This window comes from Notolabrus celidotus, chromosome 2 (genome assembly GCF_009762535.1).
Source record: "Notolabrus celidotus isolate fNotCel1 chromosome 2, fNotCel1.pri, whole genome shotgun sequence".
Classification (NCBI taxonomy): Eukaryota; Metazoa; Chordata; class Actinopteri; order Labriformes; family Labridae; genus Notolabrus; species Notolabrus celidotus.
This window is the reverse complement of record NC_048273.1, coordinates 26,496,328-26,523,946: the sequence shown is the minus strand read 5'-3', so window position 1 is coordinate 26,523,946 and position 27,619 is coordinate 26,496,328. Positions and strand designations below refer to the sequence as shown.

At 38.8% G+C, this 27,619-nt stretch overlaps 1 protein-coding gene and 1 long non-coding RNA gene across 3 annotated transcripts in view; one reads left to right on the top strand and one right to left on the bottom strand.

Annotated features, from left to right (window-relative positions):
- The window catches only part of brinp3a.2 (bone morphogenetic protein/retinoic acid inducible neural-specific 3a, tandem duplicate 2), a 42,797-nt gene extending 18,430 nt beyond the window's left edge, over window positions 1–24,367 (bottom strand). Inside the window, exons 1-4 of one of the 2 annotated variants that reach the window (XM_034700870.1) lie at window positions 24,286–24,367; window positions 20,895–21,268; window positions 4,314–4,504; window positions 1,337–1,527 (exon numbers count right to left, since the gene is read on the bottom strand). In XM_034700870.1, the coding sequence (XP_034556761.1) occupies window positions 1,337–1,527; window positions 4,314–4,504; window positions 20,895–21,118 (606 nt within the window). In that variant the 5' untranslated portion in view covers window positions 21,119–21,268; window positions 24,286–24,367. Of the gene's footprint in view, window positions 1–1,336; window positions 1,528–4,313; window positions 4,505–14,898; window positions 14,967–20,894; window positions 21,269–24,285 lie in introns of those variants that run through there. The other variant, XM_034700878.1, reaches the window with a different exon arrangement.
- A 251-nt stretch (window positions 24,368–24,618) lies between these two features.
- Window positions 24,619–27,619, top strand: part of LOC117825172 — a 32,132-nt gene continuing 29,131 nt past the window's right edge. Inside the window, exon 1 of the long non-coding RNA XR_004633798.1 lies at window positions 24,619–24,823. This is a non-coding gene — a long non-coding RNA (uncharacterized LOC117825172). The remainder of the gene's footprint in view (window positions 24,824–27,619) is intronic.

The window sequence follows — 27,619 nt, the reverse complement described above, 5'->3', positions numbered from 1 at the left end:
GAAGTTGCACTGCAATACTGTTACAAAGAAGTTACTTGATTCTTGAATGCTTAAAATACAGTCATAATTCCCACTTAAATCCTCCTGAATGTACATTACATACTACCATGTTTACAAACTTCTAACAGTGATATCATATCACGGTCTGTTCCGTTGACTTTGCTCTTCTTTCATTCACAAACAGCTTTCCCAGCATCCTCCCTGAGCTTCTAATGTTAGCAGCTCTAAATATGGACTGAGTGTGGGATTTTCTGCAAGCTAGTGTTTACAGCCAAAGCCAGTCGGACGCTTTGTAACAGAGCAGACAGGAGTGCAAGGTCTTTGGTTTGTGATTACAGGTTTCTTAGAAGACATCAATCACTCTCTGCTGTTCAGGAACAATCCCGTTTCTCTTGTTGGAGGACATTTCTTTTTCATTCTGCGCCAACCAATTGTAATTTGATCAGACAACCTTTACTTGTTGCACCCAAATGTTGCCTCAGTTTGGCATCGGGACATTTTGAAAGTGAGTAGACTCCATGTTGAAAGCAGTAGCTGAAGATTTCATGATTCTACTACACCAGTTTTATAAAGCGTTGGTTATCTTAGTTGTCTTGGTTCCAATATAACATTTGTTTTTAAAATTGAGCTGCAAACAAGTGAAAAAAAAATGATGTGATGCAATGTAAAGAGGGAAGTGTTAGGACATAAGAAATAATTGACATGCGTTTCTTTCATCTCTGATTCAAATGAAATCTGGTTCTTCAATTTTTCTTCTCACATATGCACCTTACACTATTAATGATAAGTGAACTGTATATAGCCCTTTCTCGAGACCACTTAAAGCACTCTAACATTACATGTCACATTAACCCATTCACACCACATCCATACACTGATTGCTGCTGTGTGAAGCAGCCCTTATTGCTTTAACAGAGTGTGAAATTTCATTCTAACAACACAAAGACACAAGTTTCTCCCTTATTAATTTATCTCTACACCTGGTACGTATTCTGAAAATTCACCTTCATCTCGAAATGCTTTTTTTTCTCTCATTATACAAAAGTAAAAAATTCAATAAATAGGTAAACAAATAAGTAAATAATAAAACAAGCTTTATGCTCAGCCTTGAAACTCTTCAGAATACTGTTCCATAGAAATGCAAGGGAGCAAGAAAAGAATGGATGAACATTGAATAGAAGCTTGGTCCTCTACTTCTTTACTGTCCAAAAACATCAGCTTGTTGTCATACATTGTGATATTGACGTGAATTGAGAATAATGGAAGCTTTGATAATCATTGCATTCATCTGGCAATTTGCCACAAGAACCCGACAACAGAGACGGGAAGGTGTTACCTTGATGGCAGTGGAGGCGATCTGGATGTGGTGCAGCTTGCGCAGGGTGCTCTCCCTGTCAATGAAATAGGAGGCAGCCAGCTGGTGCAGAGCTTCCAGAGTCACAGTGGAGGAGTTTCCCGAGTACTCGCTCACCTCGGCTTTCTTACTCAGTTTCCTCTTGTCCACGAATATCGTTAAGGCCTCTTCTCCTGCACAGAAACAAAAGATTGCAATATTAAGGAATGAGAATAAGGAATTTGTCAATACCTTTTGAAATGGATACTTTGCATGCATCATCATGCTGCTAAAAGGGTATCTCTTAACCTATTTCAGGGTCCAAATGAGAATATATACAAAATGTTGTAGAATCGTCTTGGGGGATTGGCCTGCTGGCAGCAGCAGTTCTAAAAGCTGAATCATCGTTCCTTATTTTTATGTGACCTTGAAATTTTGAGGTTTTTCTCAGACCAAAAAACAACACAATGAGACAAACAAACCAATGGATTGAAGCAAAAGCCTACAAGTTCAACACAAAAAATCTTTTGTGAAAACTGGGGGCTTTGAGGAGAGCAAAATAACCACTGTTTCATGAAAAAAAAGGCTTTTACCCTTACAAAAAGGTCCATCTTTGTAGCAATCCCTTTCTTTTTTGTTATGCCTTCGAATGGACAATTTGTGTCTGTCATTGGCAGAAGCAAACATTTTTCTTGGACGTTCTTTGATTGGGTGCCTTGCCCCCAAAATATTACACTGCTGCCATTACAGCCTGTCACAAGGCTACTGGTTCTAAGAAATCCACGGGAGCGATCTCACAACTTTTTGCCTCTTTCAGTTCCTTAGTTGCCAAAAAATGTTTGTACAAAGCTTAAGAATGAATAAATAGATAAAAAAGTTCCCTTTAGATGCTTCAGTTTATAATCTCACACTCAGCTTATCAAAAGCTATGTCACCCTTCTTTAAAGAGTTAGTATATTCAGGGTTCAATTAATTTTAAGTTTCTGTCTCCCTCTTTGGTGTGAGGCACTCGTGCTGAAGCGTTAATGCACTGCACTTCCCAGAATCCCTTTTCAATCAAAAGACCTGCCAACTACTTTCAGATCCTTTAGCTTTGATTTTCTGCTAATGAAGTTTGAGCGTCTGCATTTTCTACTTCTTTCTTTTCGTCGTCCAACCAGTACATTTTTGGCAGCCACCAACTGAACACAAACACGTCTGTGACTAGTTTGTCTGTTCTGAGCTACTGTAGATACATGGGACCAGCTCCTTATGTAGATATAAGAGGAGATTATTATTATATACAGGTGTTTATAAACAAATGTAAGCATAATGATGAATATTGTATTCCATTTCTACTTAGTCTGTTCTGCTAAATGTGAATAAATACTACAGACTGTACCTTAATGCTAAGTTTTAGCGCTGTGCCATAGTTTTAAATCTAACAGCTGTTCTGCTGCAAGAGAAACACACACACACACACGAAATCCAGGTGGTTAAGAGCACAGTAGCAGCCATACAGGTGCCTCTGAAGCACGGAGACACTTGACCACAATTAGGAAAAGCCGCATCACCCTGTCTCAGTAGCCAGTGATCACAGCAATCAGCACTTCATAAGCGCAGCAGCTGAGGAGCCGCACACTCTGCTTGAGAGTCCCCAAGACACCGCACATCATATTTCTCATCATAATGCAGCGTTAATGCTTCAGGGCCATTTCTCTGCCCACTGCCTTTTCTTCCTCCGCAGCTGAAGGGCACCCTCTTAATAACACAATCTATTTATTAATTTCATTAAGTCCATATGTTTCTGCACACAGAGGCAATCCATTCAGAACCACAGAGGCATATCTCTGGCAGCATCCCAAGACAAACTCCTCATTCTCCTCTCTTCATACCACTAAGTGCTGGCTGAGGGCCAGAGCAAGCGGCTGCATCAGCGCAGGCAGCTGGTACAGTTGCATTACATGCAGCCCTTCACAACAGCGACCTTTCCTAAACCAGGAGTCAGGTCCAAAGTAATTGACAAGTGTTGCTCTGTAAAAGCAAATCTGCTTTGCAATACTAGCCCGAGCCCTCTCTGGCATCTTAAATGAGTTTTTTTCTTTCCTTTCTTTTTCCTTCACTTAGAGAACCATTAATGCTGTCCATTCATCACACCGCACAAACCAAAAAAAGAGGTTTAAGTGTGACTGGGATTGGCAGGTTCACAGTACACAAGCTTTTACATGCTTTCATTCATCTCTGAAGGGCGATATCTGTGCTGCCAGTGGTATTTTATATAGTTGTGATGTTTTATTCAGTTACTTACTGCAGCTGAGTTATTGTGTCATGTCCATCTGTTTTCCATATGCAACAGTCTGGAGAGCAAATTCTAAAAGCTTTTATCGGCACAAATTGTACACTTAACTAAACCCTGTATCATGTGGGAGAAGAGTAATTCCTTAAAGCATATTTTTCCTTATGCTGCTGCACTATAATGATAATGAGTTCTATGCAGGATTACAAGAAACAGTCATCCTCCTCATTGTCTGTGTACTCAAAGAATTATTGGTTGGTGTGGTGTCACATAAGCTTTAGCTTTATTCTCTCTTGCACTATTGCAGTATTAGTTAAGCACGACAAGCTGGGATATTTTTGGGATCTCATTTCAATCAAGTTAATTAAATTATTGAAAGGTCACATAAGGTTTTCAAAGATTGCTTCCTAATCACCTAAGATTACAGTTTAAATAATCTGAGAGCAATGGCGACCATTTCATCCACAAAAGACAAAAATTGCCTTCGTCTCCATCTATTTGAAATCAAGACTCCCTCTTTCACACATGACCTTAATTCTAGCTGTTCATTTTTGTTTTTGAAAATTGGACACCTGCCGAGTCAGTGTTGCAGGCTTGAAATGAAAAATTATATATAATTATGTACAGCTTTATGAACAAAGTTTGTGGAGTCAGTTGGATGATGCTTGGTACTGAAATGCATTATTCAGACTTGTTGTGGTTTACCTCCCAGCGTAGCTGACAGCAGGAAGTGAGTCCCATACTTCCTGATCAGGTTGTCAGTGATCATCTGGGTGGTGGGCCGGCGGCCCAGGAGTCGAATGTTCCTGATGAACTCAGGGGTCAGAGGTAACGGAGACGCCAAGAAATCCCTCCTTTCTACTGCCAAGTTGTTCACCTTCCATCTCCCAAACTCCCTGCAGGAATCAGAAGAGAACACAGAAAACACACATCACAATCCCTTTCAAGTACATGGACCACTCAAAGCACTTTTGCACTGCCCGTCACATTCACCCATTCACACACTGCAGGCAGAGGATGCTATTGTAGGAGACCATCATATTAACTAATCCCATTCATTTGAATTCACACGCCACTGACTCTGTCACCTGGGGAAATTTTCATTGGCATGGTTCATTGTCTCGCAAAGGACACTTTGGCAGGAGCTGGGATCGAACCGCCAACTGACTGATTAAGATGACCCACTGTACTGTTTAGTCATGAGTAATGTATGCAGAAGAGAAGTCCAAGACAGTTTCCAAGATCAATTTTTGTTCTCATGAAGAGTTCCTACTTTTGTCTTATTTTAAAGCAAATGTGTGTTTGAAATGTAGTTTTAACTGAAGAAAAAAATGTTATTCTTGTTTTTTTGCTTTTTTTTTGTTCTGCACAACTCAGATACTGAATAAACAAAAACTAATATAAAAAAGGTCTTTTTTAAATTGTATTAAATTCATAAACAGTAAACTATCTACTAACATTCTAAACTACAATGTTAATGTATTATATTTCCTACATTTTCACATTTTTTCATCTTTAAAATTTGTGTTTTCTTTCAAACTCCATGTACTTATTATTGCCACTTTGTGATGCAACTTGTTTAACGTTTAAACCAATAAAGCCTTTGAACCAGTTGGAACAAAATGCCACATTGATTGGACTGTCAATAACAAAGCACTAAATTAATTTAGAAAATAGCAAGATTCACGTGTACCCGCTCTTACACAGCAACATCAGTCTGCCTAACCTTGCATATCTTAGTTGAATAAATGGCTTGAAGAGAGACGTAAGAAAGAGAAAAAGAGAGTAGCGAATTTAATTTGCTGTATCTCTCTTCATCTGTGTAATGACAGGAATCTTGCCGGACATGCCCACACAGCCTGCACTTATTTGTAAGTGAATTGATTGAGGAAAAAAAGGCAAAATGAGAAAAGAAAAGAGGTAGCAACAAGAAAAAAAAAGGAACAGAAAAATTACATCTTCACAAAAACATCATTCAAAACAACAATCGACACATGGGATAGATATGTGCTCATGCAACAGATCTGACAGGTGTTTTCCCTAATAGCTCCATCATGACTGAGATATAAATCGCCATGAATAAAGCAAATGGTGGAACAAGCTAAAGCTGTGTCGCTCCGACAGAAAATGTGCTCCGTAATTCAAAAGAACTACAGCAGATGAAAAAGAAAATGGTGAATAAAACGCTCTCTCTCTTTCTCCTTCTCTTGTACCACTAATCTGTCTGACCTCAACCATTATAGTCTGTGTTTATAGGAATCCCTAATGCTTCATGATGGTAATACATTTGGACATGTTCATATTAGATTGCATCTGACAGCTTTACAATGATTACACCGTGCCGGTCCAGGCAGCATGAAAGAAGCAGGATTTTCATTTTTTGCTTTGAATACTGTAAAGGAAGGACTTTCTCCCTGCATATCTCCCTCTTACAGCTTTAAATCCACTGTGGCTCTCTGCTTTCATGTGGAGACGAAAATATTTATTATAAGGACGGAAAAAAATAGAAATGTCAACGCCCGCTTGGCAAGCTGGACTAGAGCAAAACTTTAGAAACCAGAGGATACAGACGTTCAATCAGAAAAGACCAACCTGGCACCCTGCAAGCATTCTTTCTACTTCTCTTTGAGCAAATTTACCCAAGGCACAGCTCTTCAAACTGATACTGCATTCAGCAGTGCTTTGACTCATATAGAAAGTTATACTGCAAGTAAAAGTTCAAGGTGTTTAGGGGAAGATTGCCATGTGAAGTGTCCTTCACAAACGCTTTAGTGTTCTGCGTGACCTGCAGCTCCACACTCAGCTTCACAGACACTGCATGGTGTGAATTAAAATTAGACTTTCATTGGGCTGTTTGTCTGACATTTGGAAGAGGTGCACATTTTAGGGGAATACTTTGTTTGGTGGAGAGACGTGAGTGCGGCATCAGCTTCTGAATAGCTTTACAAAGTCAATAAGTCATCTGAGAGAGCTATGCAGAATAACTGTTTTAAAATCGCACAGACGTGCATCTTCTCCGTTGCTGCATCTCAACAATTTCCTTTCGATTTGTTGTTTGGATCAGAATAAGATTTATCACAGAAACTAAAAACTGGCACCAACAGCAGCAGAAAGTGGAATACAGCTTTAGGAACCGATCAGAGAAGTCAGTTTGAGTTATTTTCAAGCAAAAAGTAGCATATTATATGATTTTATTTTACATCTGAGACACTTGTGACTGTAAACTTTTGGAGGACTCCCATAGGTGTGCTCTGATAGGCGGGCTGTAAATCACCAATGTTGCAAAAACAAAATAATACTATCATAAAACAACTTTACATTTGATATCTTACAAATGATCATGCACATTTTGTGAGAAACAGAATCAGTCAGTCCCTCTTGTGACTCATACTTCAGGACAAAGCCTCTGATTAGCTTCTGACAGCCTTATTAAGGTTATGGGGTTAATGTGAAAAAGATTAGCTAAAGAGAAGCAACGTGCCAAATTTAGAGCACAAATTAAGGTGAAAATGATTACTGAATATGATTATTTTTTCTTTTTACACAATACTTAAATCCCCTTCTCCTGGGTAAAAGTCCTGCCATGTTTGGATCAATCAATTAGAGACCCAGGCTAACTAAATCCGTCTCTCTGCAAGGTCACCTAATGTCTCTCTTGTTGGGCCGTCTGAGCCGTTGCTTTGTGAGTCTAATGTTGTTGTGAATGAGTCCAGACTGGCTCCACACTAATTGGTTACACATGAATAATAATGCATTACTTTTTGCTGGTAGAAGTACAGAGAGTTAATAAGAACAGCCTAAAATAAATTGGAAATTTCTTAGAATCAGAATTTTGGACTTCAGATATCTAGAGTTAATTTGGTATCAGGTCTTTACACTGCAAAAACTCAAAACTAAACAAGGTTGTTTGTCTGTATCTAGTAAAAAAAATGTTTAGACATAATATGAAACCAAATGTATCTGACAAGTCCAACTAAACATCTTATTTGAAGTATATCACAACCAACTGGGACCTGAATGTTTTTTATTGATACAATTGCTGCCAACAGGGTCAGACAAATGTACTGATCATGTTTCTTGAAATAAGAATAATGTCTCAACTCTAGAAACTAAAGTAGTACATTATTCTTGCCCCATTTGCATTTTTTTCCCTCAATGCAAGCAATTCAGGTCTTAGTTTAGGCTCTTTTAATCTTGAAATAAGACTTATCTGGACTTGTCAGGGGAATCCAGCTTCTATTAAGTCAAATAAGATTTTCTTTCACTAAAGATAAGAACATAGACACCTGCCTAGTTTGAGATTTTGCAGGTCTGCTTGCAGCTCAGTGAGGCTGTATGCAGTTGTATGCAACATGTTAACAATGACAATGCTAATATGCATTTTACTCATTATTATGCTATAGTTTGCATTTAAGTTCGACAACAAAGAATGTTCAGGTCAGTGGAGAGATAATTTTCCAAATAGTTGGTCATCTACCAAAATACCTTGCATTTTTGACCTGATAATCTGGCATAATAAAGTTGTTTAATAATGTCAGACTTGTTTTTTTCCCCATGGTTTTGAAGACGTAACAAGTATTGTTTATTTTTTAGTAATATTGCATCAAATTTTAAATATCTGGTAGTCAAACATTGGCAGGATTTATGAATCAACATGAATTTTTTTATTCAGTCTCAAAACCATTCAATAGTTGTTGATTGGAGCGTTGGACTCATTGGGACCACTAAACAGATAGAGGTACATCACAAGCATGGCTATGTTACAAATAAAAGTGGTTAAACACTTGTAATGGCTATACCTTATTGTACCTTTAAATAAGCAGAAAACTCATTGTGTCCATTTTTGCAAGCATGGCACACACACTCTCACGATTATCAGGACATGCCCGCTCACAAGCCTGGACTAAGTCCGCTGCAATGCCAAGTTTTTCAGTTCAGCTCCTCCCAAAGAAAAAATCAACTAATTTGGATTAGGGTTTTCATTTGCCCTGAGCAGCCCAGGCTTGAAGTCACACTCTGACCACTACTAACCTGCTTTCATAACAAATTGGATAAAAGAACCAACGGCCAAACTCTATACGACTTAGGCAGCACAAGATCAAAAATGCAGGGTCAGAACAGCTTGCTCCGCAGATAGTATGCTTTGAGATGAGAGCATTTAACTCTGGAGTTCCAAATCTGGACTTCTGCTTTGGGCTCAAAGCCCTTATACGTATTAACGTAATCATGTGACATCAAGGTGATAATATGTATCAACTACTAAGCAGATGTTAACAATCTGATGACCTGTGATGATGATCTTTCTTATGATTGAATGTTTTTTTTGATCATCTGCTGAGCATTACCAATATAACAAAAACATAATTTTACCATTGAAAAAACATCTCCAAACTACGATAATTTATATCCCAAACTGATGCAGAGAAATTAGTCCATGCATTCATATCAACTTGGTTGGATTATTGCAACGCACTGTACACAGGGCTATCCAAACAATCCGTAGGACGGCTTCAGCTCAGTCAGAACAAAGCAGCCAGAATCCTGACACACACAAGAAAATTGGATCATATCACCCCGCTTCTCAAAACACTTCATTGGCTCCCCGTTCAGTACAGAATCAGTTTCAAAATCATATTACTAGTCCATGAAGCACTCAATGGTTCAGCTCCCCAGTACATCTCTGACTTGCTCACAGTGTATAACCCAACCTGGATCCTTAGGTCAGCAGGTGGAAGACATTTAACCATACCCAGAGTACACTCAAAGTTTTTGTGAAGGGGCCTTCAGCTACTGTGGTCCTTCTCTTTGGAACAAACTGCCTGCTGACCTGAGGTCAATCACTACCATCTCCACTTTTAAAAAATCAGCTCAAAACATATTTATTTTCCGAAGCACATGAATGATATGACTGTTGTGACTGGCTGCATGTGCAGCAACACTTGATTGCTGTTTGCTGTGTTGATGTATGTTTGGTGTATATATTGTTTTTATTTTGTAAATATTTTCACGTTTTTAATTCTCCATGTAAAACATGATGAGCTTAGGTGTAATGAAATGTGCTTTATAAATAAAATTGCTATTGCTATTGCTATCATATTCCGATGATAACTCAAGTGACAACGAGCAAAAAATGTAACCTGCACATCCATTTTCAAAGCACCAGAGATGTAGGTTCATTCAGAGAGTCTGGTACCATAAGACACCTATAGTTCAAACCACTATATTAAAAAGTAGAGGCCTGAAAATACAAATGAATACGAAGCTGCAAAATTCATGTGTGGCTGCCAAATACAGTCAGTTTTCCATAATACATTCTTAGGCACTTTGATTCACTACTTCTTTTCAGAATTCAGTGAAGCCGACACACAAAGAAGGGGAAGGACGTGACCTCCAAGAAATTGAGGAGACGCTGTTAAAAGAGACTCGATAATAATGCCAGCTTCGCTTCCTTTTTTGTACCTTAGTCAAATGGATGCAGCTTTACTTCACGTCAAGTATGCTATCTATGTCTGATCCATTCTCTGTCACTGTCAGGTTTTCATATCAAGTGTATGCTCATTGATTTAACTTGTTTTCAGACAACTTTAAAATAAACCTCATTAAAAGAGCAGCGGGGCTCATCCACAACTTCAGCAACAGCTAAAGAATATACCTCAGGATTCACTCACAAGTTTTTTTGTGTGGGCTGATAATGATTTGAGATCATTATGTAGAAAGATATATGAAGTACAGATAAAGCCCACCTACAGAGATATAGCCTATTTTAGCATCTTTAACTAGGACTACTTAAATGCAAAGTTGAAAAACGAAGACACATCCATCTTTGATGTTTTAAAGAAGCCTGATAGTCGGGCCAGTGGAGAGATTGTGTTTATTTCTGAGAGCACTTTGTTTCCATCACAATCTGCATGGTAATGAATGTATAAAGAGACAGTTATGAAGTCACAGACAGATATCGCAGCTGTAATTATAATAGATCGGTTGTGATTACTTTGAAATTTCTCAGGGAAGGCTACAGGAGAGCCGTGCCAATTTTTTTTTGCAATCCGCCTGGCACTGCCCCCAATTTACTCACATAATCACGCTTATATGAGAAGAAAGGCACGGAAAAATATTTCCTCAGAGAGCCTTCTGCCTTTTTATAGAGTGCTTTGTGCTTTAAGGTTATTTGAGAAGCTACATTCTGATGCTTTTTTGAAAGCAATGAAACAGATCCTTTCTATGCGACCATTAAAACCACAACTATGCCATGTAGAAATCAACAGGGGTGAAGAATTAATATCTCTGGACATTTATTTACGTGTGACAGGACATAAACATTCAGTAAAGCATGTCAGCTGCATGTCTTATCTGTCAAATGTTGCACTTTTCTCCCTCTGTAATAAAAGTTTGACTGCTGTAATCAGAACAGGGTTGGGCAACCTTGGTGGCTGATGATGGATGGAGGGAGTGTGGCCTTTTGAAAGGGTATATATCACATTAAAGCAGGAGTAATGAGGAGAGCTCGAACACCCAGATGTTTGAATGATACAGAGCGTGAAACCATCTCCAATCCAAACTGATGCACACAAAGTTAGAGCGAGCTTGTGGCAAAGATTTGGAGTATATATCGATTTCAATTTCAGATACAAAACGACAAAACAAGACTCTTTTTCAGCACAGCGTTAAGCAGAAACTGTAAGGAGAGTGTGCAAAATAAACATAATGATGTTAAATGGATATGTTGTACCCGCTGACCTTTTTGCTGACACTGTAGTATTCAGACAAAGGCTTTGACTAATCTCTTGCTCTGATACATCTAGTGTAGCTATTAATCTCAACCTCATTTCATGCCATACAAATAAATGACCTCTTCAAATGGGACACCATGTCTCTTGAGTTCCACTTTGCAGTGTGAAAGCACTAGTTCAAAGCTGCAGCAAGTTCTGTGGAAAAAGAGGAATACACAGGGAGGGAGAGCGGGAGAAAGAGCGAGGCAGAGCAGGTACAGAAAGAGTATTCGCAAATCCCAGCTGTCGTTCGTTTCCTCGGTTATCGTTGACTGTGATAAGCTAGCCCGGCCTTATCTTAAACCCCTACAGGCCAAATAGTTCGTCCTGCGGGGAGAGGAGAAAATGAAATGGGTTTCACCATGGAGTTGATTTTAGGAGCCGCAATCCTCCCAACAAGCAGCTAAGTCATTATTATTATCAATTTCATTGCTCCTGTTTGCAAAAGGTACATCAGCCTAGCACATCAGTTCAACTCTTTGGATGCTATCATAGCAAAGTTTTTAGAGTTGTTAGTATTTTCTCTGAATTTAAAGAGGGACTACTTTTGGGATGCTTTCAACCAATGTGCAACTTCAGTGGTCAAAAGTAGCAGGATAGATCTACTAAGGAACTGTACAGACATCACTTTGAACCCAGTGTACATTAACACAGATACATTTGAAAGCGGTTAAACACTTGCTCCTGCCTTGATGTTTTGTAACTTTTCATCAGCTTCAACAGATTTACATGAACAATGATCTGCATATGCCAGATTGCAGCCACGTTTTTCACAATAGTTTACACTGCAGATATCATAGAGTAATATCATCAAAAAATGTAGTGAGACAAGACATAAGTAAAAAACAAAAAAATTAGCTATTGCAATTTTAACTAAGATCTTGATTTAATCAGGGTTTTGTAAAAAATAATAACCCCAAACAAACTGCACAAGATAGTTTAAGACTGAGTCAGTGGTTGACAAACTCAGTTGCTTTTGTTCTGTCAAGGTAAGATCACAAACTAGTACTCAACAAGTCAGAGTAAAACACTTTAGAGCTTGTGATGTGATTAAGGTCTACATTCACTTTTATTTTTTTTTATCATATACCCGAATGGCACATTTCAAAAACTCCCAGACGGCTCAGTTGTTAGAGCAAAAGTAACTTGTTTTATGTGTGAAATAGAATTAATATATTACCAATGTTTGAGTTCCAGCTCCCACCTACGAGCTAAGCATACATGCGCAGCTTATCAGACTGATGTCAGTGGGCGTGAATCACCTCAGGGCTATGGCTGAAATTAAATTGAAGAAAGTAATAGTGCTTGCTAAATGGACAGCAGGCCAGCCATCACTGTGAAGACGCGGGTCTAAGGGACGTCCTCAAGCTGGAATGTTGTTGTATGCCTTATTGCCACACGGAACAAACTAGAACTCCTGAAAAGTGCAAAGATGTCTCAATCACTGGGAATCCCTGGACGTCAGTGAGCAATCAAAACAATAGTGACATGGATTGGACATTCTGCCAATTTCCTAATGTGTAAAAGTGTTATCTTTTAAAAATAATAATGTCTCTATTTGACAGAATAAGCACTATGAAGCCGTCTTACTTTTGAGCCATGATTTCAGAGCATACTGGTGTAGCAGTGCAGCATTAGTTTGGGGTTTTAAATCTATAAGTTGTTATCATAAAGTATATTCCCTTGCATTTATTTTATTTGCAGATCAAGATACTGGCAATAATTGGTTTGCATAATTCATATGTACTTAAAAACTGTTTTGTAATGCAAATGTATGGAATCTTAAACGTGATTAAAAATGTGATTAATCGCAACAAACTATTGAAATTCTGTGATTAATCATATCTAAAAATAATAACGAGTTGACAGACCTTCTTATATATAAAGCACATGATAACTAGTTACTGACAAAATAGAATATCATGATCACATTTATTGTATTGTCAAAGATCAAATCAGTGGTTAGCAGCTTCTTTGGCTTGTGACCCTTAAAAGAGTCCATCTAGCTGAGATCAATTGTAAAACAATCATATTCACAAGTTAGAATAACCCTCCCTCTTCTCGAATGAACAAATACAAATTGTTTTTAGGATGCAAAGCGGCCATACTATCTAATGTTTCACAAAAAGTTAAGTATAGCATATGAACACAAAGTGAAGTAGCCAAACTCCTCTTCTTTCCCAACCCATTAATCATCTCACAACCTCCAGATTTATCCAGTGACCCTTTGGAGGAGGTCCAACCCTTAGATTGGTGCACACCATCCCCACAGGAACTTTTTATCTTACACACATACTGTACTTTCATACCTTAAACAACTACCGCATTCATTTAGTGTTTGTGTAGTTGCATCACTAACAACTTTAACATGTTCTTATTAGTGTGACATAGACAAAATAGTGATTTCACCTTAGAATCGTTTAGTGTAGCTAATCGTTAATGGCATAATAGTTATGTTGAATTCTGTAGTGTATAATTTTCACGTCTGTTATTTTAGACTAGAGAATTCCCACTTTTGATGGCATGCAGCCCCACAATTAATCACTTCAATAATTTTTGATGGGCATGGTGAATTTTTCCATTAAATATTTTCCGCAATGCCATCTTATCCCATAAAAAATAATCACATGCATAATCCAAATGCAATATGTTCAGAGCACAGCCAAATGCATGTCAACAGTCCTGCCTTCACCCTGGTGAATGTGGCAGCTTTCCCTTGGCAGTGTTTCCTGTAGACAGGTGGCTGAGGCGGAAGGCCCACATTGTGTTTGCACTGGAAGCAATGGGTTTGCTCTCCAGTGATTCTCCAAAACACACTCACACTGACATCCACAAAAAAAAAACTAACCCTCAATGATTCCCTTCAAATTCAATCGGCAAGAGGAGACAAACAGAGTGAAGGGACAGCTTGATGTGGAATTATTACTTCATCATTGCTGAGGTAGCTTAGAGGCTGCAACTTAGAGCCCTGCTCCTAGTGATCCATCTTCTTCTATAATGGAGACTTTATTAAGATTTAAGAGAGATTCAGACTACCAATGAGGAAGGCCAGACAAGGCAGTAATACAGTCACTCCTAACTACTTCTGCCCTTTTTCTAAAACAGGCAAGCAACCTCTCTACCAAGAATGGACAGTAAGAAAAATGTTTGTCAAAGATACCAGCACCTGGAGTAGGCTGGTATGCTCTGGTTTGAATTACTACCACTTCTAAATTTAATCCTGGTATGCTAGGAATATACCGGGTCATTCTCAGCATCCCGGGAATCCTCACCAGCTGCCAGTACCCTTTCCTGGCCTCTCCATATTACAGTTTCTCTTGGCAATTCATAATAGCACCTAAAATACACAACCAATGGTGCACCAGCTGACACTCACCCCTGTCTGTTGTTGCTGGAGAGTATAATAGAATGCCTAGTAACACCAAGCTGACATGAAAACACAAGTTTCTAGAGTGTCGAATAATCGAAACCTGAGTAAAAAAAAGACGATAACAATGTTGGCCTAGCTAAAACAAACCTACTGTGAACAGTTCATATATCCTGATGGGAAATGGTATAGGAGCCTGGTGATGAAGAGATGGAGGGTTATTTCTCTGACACATTAAAGTTTTTTTTTTTTCAATTAATGTATGTTTTGAAAATCAGCATCATCCTCTAGTATCTTTTATTAACTGTAGAAATTCAAACACTGATAATTTACTGACACTGGCACTTATCTTTTTTCCACTTAAAGTACTGCAAGATACTATTGTTGGATCAGAACAATGGCCACTGACACTTGGTGTACATTTCTCTCATTTTAAGAAACACAGTGTGAAGTGCACACAGACTGCAAAGATGATGAAAGCTGCTTCCTTTTATGTACCATTGTTTTGGAGGTGAAAGCATAATGGTCTGTTTGCCAAGCAAGAAAGCAGTTTTGTGATTCTAAATTAACTGAAACACAATCATTTGAGCAACTGTGTTACAAAATGTGTATCAACAATGAGGACTAGCTTGTGTGAATCAGCTTTCAGAAAGAGTAAGCACATCTACCAACTGAGAACCATCTTAAAGCCCCCTCGGAGGAACTCTCTGTTTGTGTTGGTTTAGCACCCCCTCTGGACAAAGTAGTACACGGCAATCCCATTCTGTTGTCTTTCAACAGTGATCATTGTTGGTCACATAAAAGTAATCAGATTTCAACAAAGCTCCAGAGAGGCATCCATGTATTAAAATGTAATTCCTTTCAGTATATCGCAAATACATTCCCTAAAATAAAACATAAACTCTGTGACTGTGGAAGAAAAGTTTGCAGATCACCAAATCCAGTATCCTCTGGGCACAATGTACATTTCTACAAGCCTTTTATGGCTATTTTCCCAATAACTGTTGAGATATTTCAGTCTAGACAACAGAAGCAGACAGATCAACCAACAGGCCAAGACTACTCACCATCCAATGGAGCCGTTATGATGCGGTTTAATATCTCAAATGGGGATAGAAAGGGAAAACATAATAAGACTTTCCTTCATCTATAGTGAAATTACACCTATTTTACACATTCATCATCTTTATTGAATCCAAACTCAAGTGAGAGAGCTCTACTAAAGAGAGAGAAATTGCCCTCCACAGTTGCCTGGGGCGTTAACAAATTGAATAAAACTGAGAATGAAAGTAAAACTCAGCCATTATTACAGGTTGTTGCAGGGAATACTGTCTCTTATGACTTAAAAGAAAAGGACAAGCAGAGACCAATACCTTTTTTGATATTTAATAGCTGAGGAAATGTGTCTTAAGAGGCAACAACTACTATTTATTAAAGTTCCTTCAACAGCCTACTTACCACAAGGAGCAACTTGAAGTTGCCAAACTCTCTCAGGGACTTTCAGGAGAGGAGAGAAGACAAAGAACATCAGTTAGAGTGTAGCAGCGGGATGTTGAGAAGCGGAGCTGAGGGAGTCTGATCTGAAACACTAACCTCAACCCTCCTCAGAGCACCTGCAGGCTCCCCTGGGGTTTAGGAAATCTGCTGTTGTTCTGTCTGCTTGAAATGGCTCTTATATCCAACATGACTGAACATGAGCTGCCTGCTTTTGATCAAGTTAACTCTAAGGGTGGTTGGGTCCTGCATGCTTCCAGAATAAACTGATTGCATTTTTTATTAGAGTCTTATTGTTTTAAGTCATTATTGAATAATCTACAGTGATGCTTTCTCACAAACTGACACTATCTACTGCGATTTATTTTCTTTAGTAACTTGGTCGTTGAGCTTTCAACAGGAAAGAATTCCTGAATCTAGTACAATATGTGCCTGGATACAAGCTGACAGTAAATGTGACCTTGTTTTCATTACACCTTGAGCTTATTTTATTTAACCTGAGGGCTTGAATAAATCAAATACCTTGTTGGTTTGAAATGTGTCCACCACAGGTTTAATTACCGAATATAGAATAAAGGCTAGTTGGCTTGTTTAACATGTTTTACTGCAGAGTGTATGCCCCTTCAGCGTCTCACATGGTGACAATATTCCTCTTGCAATCAATCATAGGGATAGGTTATTGATTTGCAATTCATCTGCAGTTGTAGGACCTTATGACATCAACTAGGGGTAAATAATCTGATTTCACTGCTTTCAGATCACCTAGCAACTGAGGAGACAATAGTTCGTAAAAATCTGAGAGGAGCGGTTGGCCCGGGTCTGATTCCAGCCTGTGGCTCCTCTCTCGCATATCATTTCCCCACTCTCTCACCCAGTTTCCTGCTCTATCGACAGTCCTATCCTGTCGAAATAAAGGTGTAAAAGCCCGAAAAATGTAACCTAAAAAAGGAAATCTTAAAGGAGCCATGTTTCATGCTAAAACAAATACCTTCTGTTAGCAAAAGCTAACATTAGAAATCAAAAATACAAACTGGCTGACATAACTGTCTGATGCTTGCCGGTAGGAGCAATATGTCAATGCGGCTGCCATCTTGGAGAGGGGGAGCTGTGCCTCCTAATGTATGCAAGTCCAATGTCAGGAGTTTTTTTTTTTTAAAGGGAAATATTCATAACCTACTGAATTGTGAATTGAGAGAATACATATGGGATGTTAATGATGTCTGAGTTGACAGCTGATTTACTGTACATTAAGTGTGAATTGCTAATCAAGTTATTTAATGAACAAGGAGTCTGGATGCAGCTCAGATATGTTTAATCTGGAGAGATGCGTCAGATATCCAGGCAGTGGATATTCATTTCTACCCGAAAAAGATACAGAAAGTTGTGTCAGGTTGACCGAGGTTACAGATCCACAGAGCAGTGGCTCCACAGTAACAACTTAAGAGAAATCTGAGAAGTTGAACATTTATTTTTCATACTTCAACTTTTCCCCAAACTGGGCTGGTTATCAAACCTCACTGCTCTGTAAACACCAATATTTGATAGCCCTGCAGCATCAGAAAATGAAAACTCATGGTACTAAGTGCCGGTCAGATTTTCAATCTTGTTTACTTGTTCTTTCATCAGACATTTCTCATTCAAATCAAAGCCCCGAAAAACTTTGACAAACTGCAAACTTTTTCTATTCATCTCGGTCAAGGCTTGCTGACCATTTACAGATGCAATGATAGGTCTGACATCTTCTTTTAACTAACTAATATCTATTTTGAAACAGTTATTTTTTTAAATCAGAATTTCTTAAATAACAAAGTTCCTCAAATAGTTTTTTTGTTTTCCCCCTGATGAAATGGTCTGAAAGGGATTCTTAAGCCATGATTTCAACCTATGGTGATGAGAGGAAAAACATGTTTTCCTTTTTTTTTTATTTTCAAGACATGCTTTGGGGATTGCTTCAACCGAGCATCACTTTCGTTTATTGCTGGCGAAGGAGACAGTGAAAGCTTGATTGGAAAATTTAAGGGCCTTTGTTTGCCAGCAGGGGTAGCTGTGAAGTTGAAATACACATTATGCAAGAAATTTTGAATTTTTGGGGGGGCTTGGCGTGACTTTGTCCTCTTGAGAGAAAATGGCAGTGAGCCCAGTTTCTTTAAAAAAAAAAAACAGCCCTTCTGAATTGTGCATGAGCCAACTCCAGGTGTGTGCACCCAAAAACATTACCACATTTCATTCCTATCAACACAAGCACTAAAGGGGACAACTATTTGCCAAAACAGAGGGACACAAGCTTGCCCACACAGCTGTAACCCTCCTGCCTTTGTCAGGCTCCTTGCTGGACTCGATTGGGACTGAATCCAAGAGAATTTCAATTTGGGAAGATTTACAGGCTATTTACTTTTTAGGTTAGTTTTTCCTTTTAATATCATCACTATTAATCAACGTCGCATTGTGGTAATCTAGAGAGCCTCAAACACAACCTTGCAGCTGACAGAACCCTCTCAGGGGATTCTGTGATAATGCAGAGTAATAAGTACTAAGAGCTCACTAATCACTTGGCCACATGATAAGACTATTAATCTTGCTGCTCGTGCAGCTCAGCTCCAACGGATCGCTGCCTTTTGCCAAAGAAGGAAATATTAAAAAGCTCTAATGCAGCAACCATACACCAAAGCCATAAAGCATCCAAGCACCGATCCATAGATGTCAGGAGCCCTGTCCATCTATTTCCAGAAGCCCAGACAACATCCTCCTAAATGACGAAGGATATGATTCATGACACAATCTGTGCTAATTCGTCTGCATGCCGATACCTCAGACTGTGTTGCTGTCACGACAAATCATCATTTTTTTCCAGCTCTAATCACCATATTTCAGCTGACCACCTGATCAGGTGACTCCCTGAGGGGTTTGGAAGGCAGCACAATGTGATGTACAGCCTGCTGATAGCAACATGTCTGCATGAAATACATCATGATTCTGTCGAGGAAAGTGCCAGAAATCTTGTGAACATTGGCAGAGAGGAACCTTTTCAGCATGACAGCACAGGACCAATAATCCAGTCTGCCTACTAAATAACCATGAAAGGGGTTTTCAGAAAGCATATTGTCAAATGTGTGTGCACAAATGTGATGTTTTATTTTCTCCCTTACATCATTTTGATGCTAGAATAAAATTGTAAGCAGGGAAAAACAAATGTAATGCTTATAAAAATCATTTGCAGTTGCTGCTGCGACACCAGTGATCAAACATTATCACATACATGTTGAAATGCCTTTGAAGTCACCTCGCCCCCGATGTTAGTCTCTTTCCTTCTGCTACAAATTGCATCAGATACACATTGACAAGATAATTCAACCCAAGCATTAGAGGTCATTCCTTCTTATCCCATCTTTATCATTTCATTCAACATCACCTGATTTGCAGACTGCAGTGCATTTCTTTGCAAGCAATGTAATTACACCACAATGCTGTAATAAAAGTGAGGTGGGGGATTTCAGACAGGATTGCTCACAACAAATGTCAAAGTGAGCAACAGCTCAGTGTGAATAACCAGATATACCTGGTAATGATACAGGCATGCAGGGGTTTTCATTTCTGACATCCATGAATGATGCTAACATAATATCCACATTGCAGATTCCTTACATAGAATAACTTCCTCCAAATCAACACAAAATATATTTTAAATGCTTATCAGTTTGTCATACTTTTAAATAATTCTTCAAAAAAGTGCCATAATTATTTGTTTTATATTGACAAATGCTAAATTCTGTCAGTAAACTTGTTCCTAAATGCAACTACCTCAAGATGTAGACAAACTGTTTACCACGATTTGACGACTCTATGACTATATGGGAGGTCAAGCCTTAAGTTATCAGGCACCTCTATTTCTGAATCATGTACCAGTCAAGGTCCGGGAGGCAGACACCCTCTCTACTTTTAAGAGTAGACTTAAAACATTCCTTTTTGATAAAGCTTATAGTTAGGACTGGCTGTAAGCTTTTCTGCTATAGGCTTGGACTGATGGGGGAACTGCGACACATCTCTCCCCTCTCTCTGCCCATCACTTACTTTAACTCTTCCTGTCCCATTAAAGTTACTAACCATAGACCTTCCTGAAGTCCCTGAGTTCCCTTGTCTCGTAGGTTCCTGTGAGTCGTTGTGGTAGACTTCTTGCTGCTGTGGACGTTCTAGACTCCAGCTGCTACAACTACTACGATCTGTCTCACCTCTATATCTCTCTCTGTTCATCTCTCTATCCCTCTTTCTGCCTGTTAAGAGGAAGTTTTTCCTTGCCGCTGTTACTTCCTAAATGCTGCAAAGTACTCTGCTCATGGTGGATTAAGAAGAGATAAGACTGAGTCCTGTCTGTAAGATGGGACTCTACCAAATATATTTAACAGAGTATGGTCTAGACCAGCTCTGTTTGTAAGGCGTCTTGAGATAACATTTGTTGTGATGTAGCACTATATAAATAAAGACAGATTGATATGTATAAGCATTAACCTACAATGAAAGTGATCTTTGTTTACATACAGCCAGACGCTCAAAGTACAGCTGTGACGACAGTGTGATGTGTCTGCTGGGAGATTTTTATATAAGTAGAATTACAACAGCACACAGTGTGGAGCGCCTCTCCATGCTTCCATCCTGACTCACCTGTATATCTTGTATCTGGTGGAGAAGCCTTGTCGGTTCTTCTCCACAAAGTCGATGTACTCTGGGGAGTGATGGAAGGGCCCTTTATCCGACAGGAGCCAGTCCAGGGGGCCCCCGGGCTTGTCATTGGGGAGGCTGGTTGTTGCCACTGCAGCTGCTGTTACCGCCGACTGTAAACACACCCAGCAGTGAAGGCTGAGGCTGATGACGCCCCATAGAGCCATCAGAGATGGAGGGAGCGGGTGAGGGGATGAGGGGTGGTGATGGTGGAGGATGGAGAGGGGGGTGTTCAGCAGCCAAAGCCACTCTTTATTAGCTGGCTCCTCCACTGGGATGACCGGGGGACCTGCATCACCTCAACGCCCCCGGAACACCTAAAGAAAAGCACAAACACACAGATAAGGATACAAACAAACACCCACAACTGGCGTAAAAGACAGAGAGACAAACATAAACCTGACAATACTTCAGAGTTTAACTGCTCCATGTGGCAGCCAGACACAGATGCTTGAATTCTCAAGTGTTTGAAGAGATTTCATTACACAGATGGATCATTCAGCCCATTCCCTCTGTGTTGGAATGACTCGTTCATTAATTACTTGCAAATTGAAGGGAAATTAATTGATCATTGAAATAATTTATCAAAGAAAGGTGGAAAACATTCACCAGCTGTGGTTTTGAAAAGAAGAAGCACAAGAAAGATAAGCAGTAAATCCTCACATTTAAAACATTTTTCTTTTGTTGCTTACCTTCAAACAAACACATTCAGGCTTGTGATTTCAAAAGGAACTAAAGGTTAAATCTAACGTACACACACACAAACACACATCCTTAATTCAACCTTAAATTAATGAGGTAACAATTCACATATTTTGAAAGCATGTCAGTCTTTCCGTATTTGGCTGTAACCATGTTAAATTTAACCACGCTGTATTTCCCCATTACCAAGCCCTGCAAGCACTGCTCTGCTCATTGAGAGTAAATTAGGGTTTAGTGTCTTGATCAAAGACACTTCATTATGTGAACAGGAAGAGCCAGAGGGCTCGAGCCACCAAGCTCCAGATTCATGGACAGCCAGGGACAGAATCATGGATCCACATCACTTGAAGAGCTGAAATTGGGAAGAACTTTACAGATTATGTGCTCACTCCCACTCCAACCACATTCACTGGCACATAACTTAAAGGAGTAACAGTGGATGTTTCAGTGTCACTCATCAAAGACATTTTTATGGTTCAAGAATTCATTGATTATGAATAAAAAAACAATGACAGGGTTTATAGAAGCAATAATAATAACAATAGTAATCATTAGTTTCAGCTTAATTTCTCAGGGACCGGTGGAAGAATAAATAACCCCTTTAATATAAAAGAAAATCACAGCACTTGTAAGTGAAATGCACTCTGATGTGCTCTGAATCGTTCCTCCTTCAGAAAAAGAACAGTTAGTTTCAGTTTTATTCATTTTCAGCTGAGTATTTCACATTAGTTATGATTAATTGCTTCTTGGAGCTTAAGTTTTCCCGTACAAGTCAAGAACTGTATTTGGGTTACACGGGGGAAGTTTAGCAGACCTGATTAGCAAACTGAACCTGGGATTTTAAAATATACTCTCACGCAAAAGTCTAGACTAACAATTCTGCTTCTTAAATGTTCTAGCAATTGACCGATTATTCTTAAAGTTAGGTTTCCTATTCAAATCAAAACAGTAGCATATCATTTATTTGCTATATCCATCGATTTCTATAGCACTTAACAGCTCTGTATAGATAATGTTTATTATTACTATTCTCACATATTTTCAGTCATACTGCACCTCCACTATTGAGAGTACTCCTCACAGAGAAAGGGATAAATACACTTACACACCAACAGAGGTACTTTTGTTGTAAGAATAACAAAGTCTTGGTTTCTGAGTTTTATCAGATGGCATGCTGTTCAGACTGTTGTCCAGGGCCCACATTAGTCTCCATCACCATCTCAAGGCTTGTCAATCATCTCCCCCGCAGTGACAGTTTCCTATGCTTTGTGTGCACGTGTTTGTGTGTTTGTGTTGTGGCATGGGGGGGGGTTGAGTCCCATTACAGTATTCTGATGACAATCTGTCAAGTTAACTCAGCCATATGACTGCGTGTGTGTGGGTGTATGCACATGTGTGTGGGCTTCAACAATCATTACACTCACACAAACCAGCAGGCGGCATGAGTACAGTGCTGCCTGCTGGTTTGCCTCGAAATAAAACACCTAATACCGTCACTTTTTAATTGAAAGGAATAGATAGGGATTATTGAAAACAAAATTCCTTGGGAAGTCTATGACTCCATAGTCTGTTGAGATGAGCTGGAAATTAAAAAAAAAAATCATTCCAGTCTGACATCACTGTTTGATCTTCTGATCCCAGAGTATGAAGGAGAGTGTTGGTGCATTTTGTTTTTTTCTCTCTTTTTTGAGATACATTAGGGCTGCAGCTGCTTTTTGAAGGCATTGATGTGGTGTTAAATTACATTTTGAATGAAAGATGGCAAACTGAAAGGAAATAGGTGCACAAGAGGAAAACAAACTACGTTATTTTATTTTCCACCTACATTGACCAACTTGGACACTGACAGGCAGTGGAGAGGTTGTGATTTAAATTATCACTCTTCAGCCTCTTTAGATGGTTTCTTATTGTGAGTTAGCATGCTGTCACCACACCTGTGTACCTTCACACTGATCCCCCAATGGCTTAACATTGGTGTGCACTGCACACTGTAACACTTAAAATTCCGTGCTACTAAATTACATGCAGAGCAATGTCACTAGATGGCGCTTTGTTTTTGTCATTGTAGTGGGTCACTCACAGCAAAAGCACCCAAGCTCTAGCTACTCCTTTTTTGCCTCTCAACTCAACAGTAACCCTAGGGTTTGTGTGAGTACTGTTTGCCCATGTAAGATAACATAGTGGCTGAACAACCAGGCCTTGTAGGGTTGATGTGTCGTTTATAGTAAATGACAAGCATTGTGGAAACCAAAGACCATGTGATTTTCCAGTTTTGGCTAGCTTCATTGTCTCCAATGCTTTCAAAAACACCATTTACCAAGATCCACCACTATGCCTCTGTGACATTCATATTGAAGGTGAGACATAACAGGGGCATAATTATTATGTTTTAACTGGAAGAATAAAAAAAGGATAAATATAGCCTCAAACATCAAACCTCTAAAAAGCTAAGGAGCAGGGCACTGAGGTCTGATAACCTCACTTCTAAATGTAAAAATCCTACCTCAAGTGATGACAAAATACAACCTTAACCACCAATATACACAAATCACCAGTCAGTTAAATTAACATTTAACATTTGGTATCTAGTGTTGTCATCTTTTTTCTTTCGGTTTCTAATCAGTGATCTTACCATGGTCTGCTCCCTGCTTGAGGACAGTGCTCCCATGAATGTCTGCACACCAACACCCATTACCTTACCAGGTTGTGAGAGGAGATGTAGACTGTACCAAGTGGGACTATTGGATAGGGGGGCAGTGCTTTGGTTTCTTTTTTTATTATCTATTGCCAACCAGAAGTAAACTCAACTTGAGTTTAAAGATTTTTTTCAAACATTATTTTACATGTTGGTGCTTCAGTACAAAGATTGTTTAATGACATATTTTGACTCAAACAGTTTGTTGAATTTTACCCTTGCTTGAAGCATTGTGGTTTAACCAGGAAGTATTTCAATATTTTGTTTGATCTGATTAGGCTTTTGCTGTAGACTTCCTTTAATTTGACTTTCCTTCATTTTGCATTGATGGCATTTTTAGATACTAATATGGAGTAACAGAAAAACTGAGCTCTTAACCAAATTCCTGGACTGTTGGGATTATCTGATTCTCCAAACCTCCCAGTATTTCTGTTTCCAAGGCAGAGAGGAAGACCAGCAAATGGACAGATGGCAGGTAAGCAGTGATTTGAAAAACCTACTTGTTCCTGTGCTAAAACAGAAATGGTGATGCATTAAGCACTGCTTTTTTTGTATTGAAGAAACAAAAGAAAGGCTTCATGTGGATAAGTGGTTGGAAAGCTTGATATTGAAACTTTAGAGTAAGCTTGAGGAATGCTATTTCAGAATTTGAAGGACCGGATTTTAAAGTACTTGTCACTCATGGCACCCTACTACTTCCCCATTTGCTGCTTATTTTCTCCCCACTTGTGTCCTAATTCCTGCTGCTAAAGTAAAAATGCAGCTCTCAGATTTGAAGCACTTCAGTGGAGAGCTTTTCTATATAGTGTATATATATATATATATATGATGGAGATGGATAGAACTAACCCAGTAATTGGAGTTCATTTGGTATGATCCAAATAAGTAGAGACATTTATTTTAAAAAAGAGAGACTTTCTGGATTCTTGTGATGCTACATGTGGAAGTGAAAAGTTCCTAGGTTAATCATCATGTTGGGTTTGTTTTTTATATTTTTATATAAATGGTGTACTGAACACTTATCTGACAGCAGTGAAAAAGAAGTGCTTGTTAAAATATCCCCTGCTGTGATGTATGTGCATGATAAATAGTTTCAAGCATTTTGGTTCCTTAAAATGCTCAAACAACAGGACTGTGTTAGGTCCATATTACAATTTGTATACTATTACTTTACACTATCCAAAGTGCCGGCTGAGAATTGGTACAATTCTGATCAGCATCAACATATGAGTATAAACAGTACATGAAAACATTGATGTGGAAATGGTGCAAATTCTCCCAAATTCTTTTCTGACTTTTTTTATTGTTGATGCCGTCAGACTGCCAACAAGTCCTTCAGAAATCTCTGCTCTCGTTCCAGCAGTGTTGAATACTTTATTGGCACAGAGACTGAAGACTTCAGTCCCCCCATATTTTCTGTTATCTTCTGCCATGCTTGAACATTGCACTTTCCTCTCTGAGCCTTTAGCAGCAGAGGGCCACATAGCGAGCAGAGTAACACTTTGGTGTCTGAGGTTTGTCAAAACATACACAAAGTTGGGGTTTACTGTCATATAGAATCAGGATCTGGAGGATGTCGCTGTATTAAAACGCAACACATTTTGACTCACAACCCTTCAGTACAGCAGCTTGGTCTGTGGCCCCAAATTCCATATTATGTTGAAACCAGTCTAGTATCAGTTCCACATGTGCTACACTATCAGATTTGTCTGGTTAATCAGAAAGATTTTTGTCCCGATCCCTTCCTTTAAAAAAGTCAGCAAAGGCTGGATTCACTGATGGTTTAAAAAGATCATCTTGTCAGATTTTACAGTTGTGTGAGGTGTGTTAGTGATTTTACTTCCCCTGATTTACTAGAAAGATGATGTAGCAATGATTTGAAATCGTAAAGATTTAATATGTTCAATATTTAAGATTAGGTATCCTGTTTTGCGAAGGGAACCCTGAGGACAGCTGAGCACGCACTCTGTGAATTGTTACAGGAAGCGAAATGATAGCCAGTTTGGAATCAAGATGATTAAAAAGGGGAGCACAACAAAAGTGGACAAGGGGACAGTAGTAAACATGAAGCATGAAGTTAGATGGCTGTCAGAAACAGAGGACTTGTTGATTTGCAACCACATGAGTATTTCTTTATTTTATTATCTTATTGATTTATTTTGTTTTGGTGAGTTAAATTTTATATCTTGAATTTAAACATCTTCATTTATCTCAAGTTTTTGATAGTATCATGATAGAGTTTCCTCAGTTGGTCAGCAACTTTTTTTTTTTATCATGTTCATAACCTTGGATTGTGGGGTTGATGGGTCTTTTTGGGGATTTTAATTTATTCTATTTTATTATTATTATTATTTTTTTTGATTTTTTTGCCATTGCTCTTATTGGATAGGAAAGCTGGGGAGAGATGTGAAATGTGGGGAGTAGAGAGTGGTAGAGACCGGGAGTCAAACCTGCAACCACTGCGATGAGGACCATAGCCTATGAACATGTGGCCACACTTGGACAGCTAGGCCAACGGTGCCCCTCTATTATTATTATTTTAATGTACAACAATAATCTATCCTGATTTGTCATCACATCTGAGGTTTCTCTCATTTTCATCATCTGTTCATATTTTTTAAATATTGTAGTGCATGCCAGGCTTTAGACTGTCCCAATAGAGCAGGTATTTTAGTGAAGCAAAACTTGCTGACACATGTTTGACATTTCAAGACTTTTGGACATTAAACAAACTGACATGTTCAAACTGTAAAACAGATTCAATCTGATAATGAAGGAGGTATAGAAAACAGGACATGGTTAAGGTTAGATAGAATGTATGCTTATACATGTGAATGCTTTTTGTTGTTAATATTGACCAAATGTCTTCTTTGAAGTGTCTTTTATTTGAAAGAAAGTGAACTTTGTGAGAAAAGTTTATATATTTTGAGAAACCAAGAATCAAACTAAAATGAGTCATCTTCTAAATTAAAGTCCCATGAGTGTTTGAGCCGTTCATTTGGAAATGAAAATGCAGGCATTTTCAGCATGATCAAACTAAGATACCTGAATTCAATACCACATTTACGCAACCAGTTACAAGACAGCATCCAGGAATTAGGCCATTACACCATTTATAAATGGATTTTGCAGCACTGGCCAAGCTTTTCTATTAAATTATTTGGGATGATGTTGGATAATGCATGATCAGGTGATGCTGGATAATGCATGACAACATGTGCATGCTGCAACACACTTGGCTTTAAAACAACTACCTGTGCATCTTTTGTTG